The sequence below is a fragment of the Palaemon carinicauda genome, unplaced genomic scaffold (assembly GCF_036898095.1).
Source record: "Palaemon carinicauda isolate YSFRI2023 unplaced genomic scaffold, ASM3689809v2 scaffold2550, whole genome shotgun sequence".
NCBI lineage: Eukaryota > Metazoa > Arthropoda > Malacostraca > Decapoda > Palaemonidae > Palaemon > Palaemon carinicauda.
Genome location: NW_027170194.1, coordinates 10,001 through 17,500, shown reverse-complemented (window position 1 = coordinate 17,500; position 7,500 = coordinate 10,001). Strand labels below are relative to the sequence as shown.

Genomic DNA, 7,500 nt, shown 5'->3' with positions numbered 1-7,500 from the left:
GCACACTGTGTTTGATGGGTAAATTAAGGATGATTGGTGGATAAATTAAGTGATGTTGAATGGCAATGAAGGGATGGTTGATGGGGAAAATTAATTCATGATTAATGGGTAAATTAAGTGATGATTGATGGGTAGGCAAAGTGATGATTGATGGGTAAATTAAGGGATGATTGGTGGGTAAATTAAGGGATGATTGGTGGATAAATTAAGTGATGGTTGAATGGCAAATGAAGGGATGGTTGATGGGAAAAATTAATTCATGATTAATGGGTAAATTAAGTGATGATTGATGGGTAGGCAAAGTGATGATTGATGGGTAATTAAGGGATGATTGGTGGGTAAATTAAGTAATGGTTGATGGGTATATTAAGTGATGGTTGATGGGTAAATTAAGTGATGATTAATGGGTAAATTAAATGATGATCGATCGGTAACTAATTGATGGTTGTGGGTAAATTAAGTGATGATTGATGGATAAATTAAGTGATGGTTGATGGGTGAATTGAGTGATGATTAATGGATAAATGAAGTGATGATTAATGCATAAATTAAGGGATGATTGATGGGTAAATTAAGGAATGGTTGATGGGTAAATTAAATGATGGTTGATGGGTAAATTAAGTGGTGGTTGATGGGTAAATTAAGTGATGGTTAATAGATAAATTAAGTGATGGTTGATGGGTGCATTAGTTGATGATTAATGCATAAATTAAGTGATGATTGATGGGTGAATTAGTTGATGATTGATGGGTAAATTAAGGGATGATTAATGGATAAATTAAGTGATGATTGATGGGTAAATTAAGTGATGGTTGATGGGTAAATGAAGGGATGATTGATGGGTAAATTTAAGTGATGATTGATAGGTAAATTAAGTGATGATTAATGGGTAAATTAAGTCATGGTTGATGGGTAAATTAATTGATTGATGGGCAAATTAAGAGATGATTGATAGGTAAGTTAAGTGACGGTTGAAGGGTAAATTAACAATATTGGAGATGGGTATCGGACGTACTCTGTTCTCAGATGATTTAGATGGTTATTGTCTGTTCTCAATTTGCTTGTGATTGTATTTATCTCTGTTTAGAGGAAAACTGGTATGTTGTAGTATATATATATATATATATATATATATATATGTATATATATATATTTGTTTATCTATTTATTTATTTTTATATATGCATACATGTATATTATATATATATATATATATATATATTTATATATATATATGTCTGTATATATATATATTATATATATATATATGTATGTATATATGTAATATATTTATATATACACACATATATATATATATATATATTATATGTATACACATATATATATATATATATATATATATATATATACATATATATATATATATATATAGAGAGAGAGAGAGAGAGAGAGAGAGAGAGAGAGAGAGAGAGGGGATTTCGAAATTTATTTTGAGGGTTATTCAAAGACTTATTTTTCTTTATACAATATTTTTGTGAAACCAGACGTATGAAAAATCACAGTTATATTATATATGCTCCTATTTTCAAATACCACATTTGGTCATAGAAAACATAACAAAAACATTACAAGTTTTCCCTGTATTTTATGTAAAAGATTAAAAAGACTTTGCCTCGTATATTCATGAAAAAAATGGATTTGGCTAAGATAATTTTTTTTTCTTTTTTTTTCTCTCTCAATGTTTACCTTTTCAGTTTTCCCGAATAGCGGAGTTTTTTTTTCGGCACAGCGTATTTTTCTTCCGGTTTTTGTGCACGAGTGTTAAAAAAGACTAATTCTCTCTCTCTCTTCTCTCTCTCTCTCTCTCTCTCTCTCTCTCTCTCTCTCCTCTCTCTCTCTCTCTCTCTCTCTCTCTCTCTCTCTCTCATTGGAGGTGTTTGGTGTATGATTGTGTTACCTCTCTCTCTCTCTCTCTCTCTCTCTCTCTCTCTCATTGTGTGGTAATATCACTATTAATTTTTGTTTGGTGTATAATTGGGTGACTCTCTCTCTCTCTCTCTCTCTCTCTCTCTCTCTCTCTCTCTCTCTCTCTCTCTGATTGGAGGCAATATCACTAATTTTTGTTTGATGTATAATTATGTGACTGCTCTCTCTCTCTCTCTCTCTCTCTCTCTCTCTCTCTCTCTCTCTCATTGGAGGTAGCCTAATATCACTAATTTTTGTTTGATGTATAATTGTGTGACTGCTCTCTCTCTCTCTCTCTCTCTCTCTCTCTCTCTCTCTCTCTCTCTCTCTCTCTCTCTCTCATTGGATGTAATATCACTAATTTTTGTTTGGTGTATAATTGTACGACTGCTCTCTCTCTCTCTCTCTCTCTCTCTCTCTCTCTCTCTCTCTCTCTCTCTCTCTCTCTCTCTCATTGGAGGTAATATCACTATTAATTTTTGTTTGGTGTATAATTATGCACTGGACTCTCTCTCTCTCTCTCTCTCTCTCTCTCTCTCTCTCTCTCTCTCTCTCTCTCTAGATAGATAGATAGATAGATAGATAGATAGATAGATAGCAGCAGCTACAAATTAATAATCATTATTATTATTATTATTATTATTATTATTATTATTATTATTATTATTATTGATAAATGTAGCTCGACTTTGCAGGACATATAATGAGAATGACAGACAATAGATGGACATTAAGAATAACAGAATGGGTCTCTAGAGATTGCAAATGAAGTAGGGGAAGGAAGAGAAGACGCTGGATTAACGAAGTGAGAAAACCTGTGGGGTATAGACAGGCATGTGAGGACCATAAACAGACGCATGTGGAAGGACATGTCTGAGGCCTTTGTCCTGCAGTGGACTATAATGGCTGATGATATATATATATATATATATATATATATATATATATATATATATATATATATATATATGATAAATTTTGCACATTTAGACGTGTTTTTCATATTCAAATTAGCCATATATATTTTTGATACATTAATGTCTGGATTCTATTAACGACCTCGGGATCAGAGCCCCAGGCGAAATCACACAAAGACAAGAGCTTGTGACTGGCCGGGAATCGAACCCTGGTCGGCAAGCTTGTATAGACGGTGACTAAACCACTTGGCCACGAAGAAAGTGGTTTAGTCACTGTCTATACAAGCTTGCCGACCAGGGTTCGATTCCCGGCCGGTCACAAGCTCTTGTCTTAGTGTGATTTCGCCTGGGGCTCTGATCCCGAGGTCGTTAATAGAATCCAGACATTAATGTATCAAAAATATATATGGCTAATTTGAATATGAAAAACACGTCTAAATGTGCTATATATATATATATATATATATATATATATATATATATATATATATATATATATATATATATATGCAAAAGAAGCAGGGAAAGTAAGAGAAGATGATGGATTGACGAACTAAGAAAGTTTGCGGGTATAGACTGCCGTAGAAAGACCATAAGCAGACGCAAGTGGAAGGACATGTCTGAGGCCTTTGTCCTTCAGTGGACTAGTAATGGCTGATGATATATATATATATATATATATATATATATATATATATATATATATATATATACTGTATATATATATATATGTATATATATATCATCAGCCATTACTAGTCCACTGCAGGACAAAGGCCTCAGACATATCCTTCTACTTGCGTCTGTTTTTGGTCTTTTTACGGCAGTCTATACCCGCAAACTTTCTTAGCTCGTCAATCCATCATCTTCTCTTACTTTCCCTGCTGCTTTTGCATTCTCTAGGGACCCATTCTGTTATTCTTAACGCCCATCTATTATCTGACATTCTCATTATATATCCTGCCCACGTCCATTTTTTTTACATATTGTTAGAATATCCTCTACTTTAGTTTGCTCACGTATCCATGTTGCTCTTTTCTGTCTCTTAGTGTTATTCCCATCATTATTATTTCCAAAGCTCTTTGAATTGTAAAGGGCCTCGGTTAGATTTCGCCAATAGTCTCTATTTTGAACGCTTGGTGAACTAATTTCTCTTGGGGAATGCGAAGAGCATGCCCAAACCATCTCCATCTACCCCTCATTATGATCTCATCCACACGTGACACTCGAGTAATCTCTCTATATATATATATATATATATATATATATATATATATATATATATATATATATATATATATATATATATATATAGTTTGCGTGTCTATATGTATGTATATAGAGAGAGAGAGAGAGAGAGAGAGAGAGAGAGAGAGAGAGAGAGAGAGAGAGAGGCCTATAGTATAGCCCATATATGTATAGGCTTACAGTGTAGGCTATTATGTATAGGCCTACATTATAGCTCATCTTTGAATAGGCCTATGAGTATCTATGTATAGTCTACAGTATAGCCCTTCTATGCATAGAACTACAGTATAGCATCTATACGTATAGACCTACAACATAGCCAATATTTGTATAGGCCTACTGTATATTTATATGCAATGCACCTTTGCCTTTTATTGCATCAAAATGTTTCCGGTTTAAGAGCGTTTATCGAAGGAATTTAGGCCCAGCATTAAAATCTTTATTGCACGTAGAACAAAATACTTTTTCCCTTGAGAGCCATAGTAACTTGATATTGCGTATGCAACAAGCTGCAATTATCCCTTAAGCAACAAAGTTAAGCATTTCATATATGGATAATAAAGATTTCTGTTTGTAGGTTTGCTTATTCTGACATATAACTTCACAGAACAAATATAACTTTATACACAAAACCAACTTATTGTATATCAGGGGAGAATAGAAAACGGGAGTCTTTACTCCAAAGTTTAGATCAAGGGAGAATAGAAAACGGGAGTTTTTACTCCTTCAAAGTTGCTGAAGGACATTCCATTCAACTTTACCATTATTTATGTATATATAAAATCATATTATGAAAGGATTAAATAAAAATATCGTATTCTACATTAATGTTTTTTATTGAGGTAATTGTTTCATTATGAAAATTTAAAGCATTGTTATAAACTGGTATTTACTTTTACAAAGAAATGTAGACGTAGTATGAGAGATGCCAGATATAGCTATTTGGGACAAAAAAGAAATAAAAAAAAAAAACGGTTTACCGCGGAAAATTTTCCTCTTCAAAATTATTTATCGAAAAGATTATTTGATGTAAATTTTTACATGATTTATTTTTTCACAATATTCGGGTGTTTTTCTTTTTTTGTAGAAATTTCTATCGAGCTACCCGTTATATAGAAGTGGTCTTCCGTTGTTTAATCAGAGCTTGACTGGACTCCGTTCGAAGCTGAGCAGACGAATTTATCTAGTATAGAAGAATGAGTCCTGACCGACTCCCAGCCTCTCCCTTTCTTCCATGGTCGTCTTTGAGTTCGCTTTCGAGAGCTTCATCTTCATCCTGTCCGTCCTTCTGTGTTATGAGATGCCAGACGTATGATGGCCGTTGCCTGCCTTAGGCCGATCTAACATCCTCGTTCCTGAAGGGTTCTGAAGAATTCCGGGAGTCTATGGAGAGATTTTCGTTCTGCCTTTCTTCCGTGGTCGTCTTCGAGTGCGCTTTCGAGAGCTTCATCTTCATCCTGTCCGTCCTTCTGTGTTATGAGATGCCAGACGTATGATGGCCGTTGCCTGCCTTAGGCCGATCTAACATCGGTTTCTGAATAATTCCGGTAGTCTATGGATAGATTTTCGTTGATTGGGATGTAGAAGAAGGCGAAGATGATTGCTCTTACAGCGACTGAAGTCTCGCAAGTCTGAAGAATGCCATTCCTAAAAGGATTCAGGCTTGGAGAGGTTTTTCGATCCTTTTCCTGAATCCTTTCAGGAATGGCGTTCTTCAGACTTGCGAGTCTTCAGTCGCTGTAAGAGCAATCATCTTCGCCTTTTTCTTCAACCCAATCAACGAAAATCTCTTCATCGACTCTCGGAATTCTTCAGAAATCTCGGAGGAGATGATTAATATGTTCAATGTAGCTCTAATAAAATACTAATTTGAGAAAATCGTCTTTACTTCTCCTTTATGTTATCCTATTGTAAATGATTTTAGAAGCCTATTGTAGTAGACATAGGCCTAAAATAGATAGTTTTGTGATAATTTCTGTCGATTTGGTGGTATTCAAAATAGGAATCATGAAAAATTAACGATCGCAAATCCGGCTGCGGGATTCCTGCTTCATTTCCAAGACATTCCGAAAACTGCCCGAGCTCCGAGATCCGTGTTGTTCTTTAAAGACATTCTTGGCTTCTCCCTGAGTGTCTCCAGATCAAGTTGCATTTTTTTTTTTCAAAATAGACCTAAAACAATGTAGAGGAAAGTTATTAACAAAAATGTGTAGTAATACCAGTTATTTGTGTTGTATTTATTGTGGAATGGCTTTGAGTACCAAAGTTTATTTTGTGGTTACTAATCAGAACAATTTGGGATATTGTGTATGCTGTAATTGTTCCGCTATGGAACCGAACAGGGACGCTTTGATGAAAGTAAAGAAGAACGGTTACCCAGGACCAGGAACCGTTAAGGATCTCGTCGAGAAATTTGAAAAAACTGGAAAAATGGAGAAACCAAAACGAAATGTTTCATTAGGAAACGAAGGACAAGTGAAGACTCGTATAATGCAATATGAAGAAAGGATAAAAGGTAACGGAACACAGAAGAAGGATTCTGTTGGAATTAGAATAAATCCAGCCAGGGAGGCCAAAGAAGTGGCCCTAGCTAGAATTGTTGAAATTCATAAGTTTGAAATGTCCGAAAATGGATACCAAGAAAGGATAAAAGGTAAAGGAAAACCGAAGGATTCTCTTGAAATTAGAAGGAATCCAACTACGGAGGCCATAAAAGTGGCCTTAGCTAGGATTGTTGAAATACCTAAGTTTGAAAAGTCCTACCAAGCTGCAAGGGTAGCCCAAATCCGAAAATTTGAAAATATGTTAAGAGAAACGATGACAGAAAATAGCCCAGGAACAGAAGCAGATTCTGGTATTTTTGTGGTGATTATGGAGCAACTATGATGGGAGAGATACTGGCACGGAATCAGAGAACTTATCTTAGAAGGGAAGCGAAAGATAGAGCCATATTAAGGATCAGACGAATTGCAATGGATGAAGTCTCTCCAGACAAGAGAGGCTTAGTATACGATCTTATTCAGCTCTGGGAAGAGGCTCTGAAAGGCGAGAAAATAGACAAGAAAAAGAAGATTGTTATTGAAGTGATAGAAGAAGGGATCGTAAAAAGGAACATCGAGTATCTCGAAAATATAATACGAGGAAACATACAGGAAGACGATCTTCGTGGACAATCTCGGGACTTCAGAAACCAACTTAGGAGGGTCGCTAAAGATATAGCCTCGGCACAGATAAGAAAAAGAGTGGAAGAGGAAATGGCCTCTGAGAAAAGAGGCGTAGTTTATGATCTTACTAAACGATATGAAACCGCATTAAAAGGAGACAAAATTGAAGCGAAAAATGAATATCAAGAGGCAAGAAAAAGCCAGACATTAGAAAACCTTATCGAGTGTTTTGAAAATAGGTTACA

The 7,500-nt window shown here is 35.1% G+C and overlaps 1 protein-coding gene across 1 annotated transcript in view; it reads left to right on the top strand.

The window, feature by feature from the left end:
• Positions 1-6,973: 6,973 nt before the first annotated feature.
• LOC137636230 (calponin homology domain-containing protein DDB_G0272472-like) overlaps positions 6,974-7,500 on the top strand; it is a 2,211-nt gene continuing 1,684 nt past the window's right edge. The window contains exon 1 of the mRNA XM_068368665.1: positions 6,974-7,500. This exon is cut by the window's right edge and continues 1,684 nt beyond it. Coding sequence (XP_068224766.1) covers positions 6,974-7,500 — 527 coding nt within the window.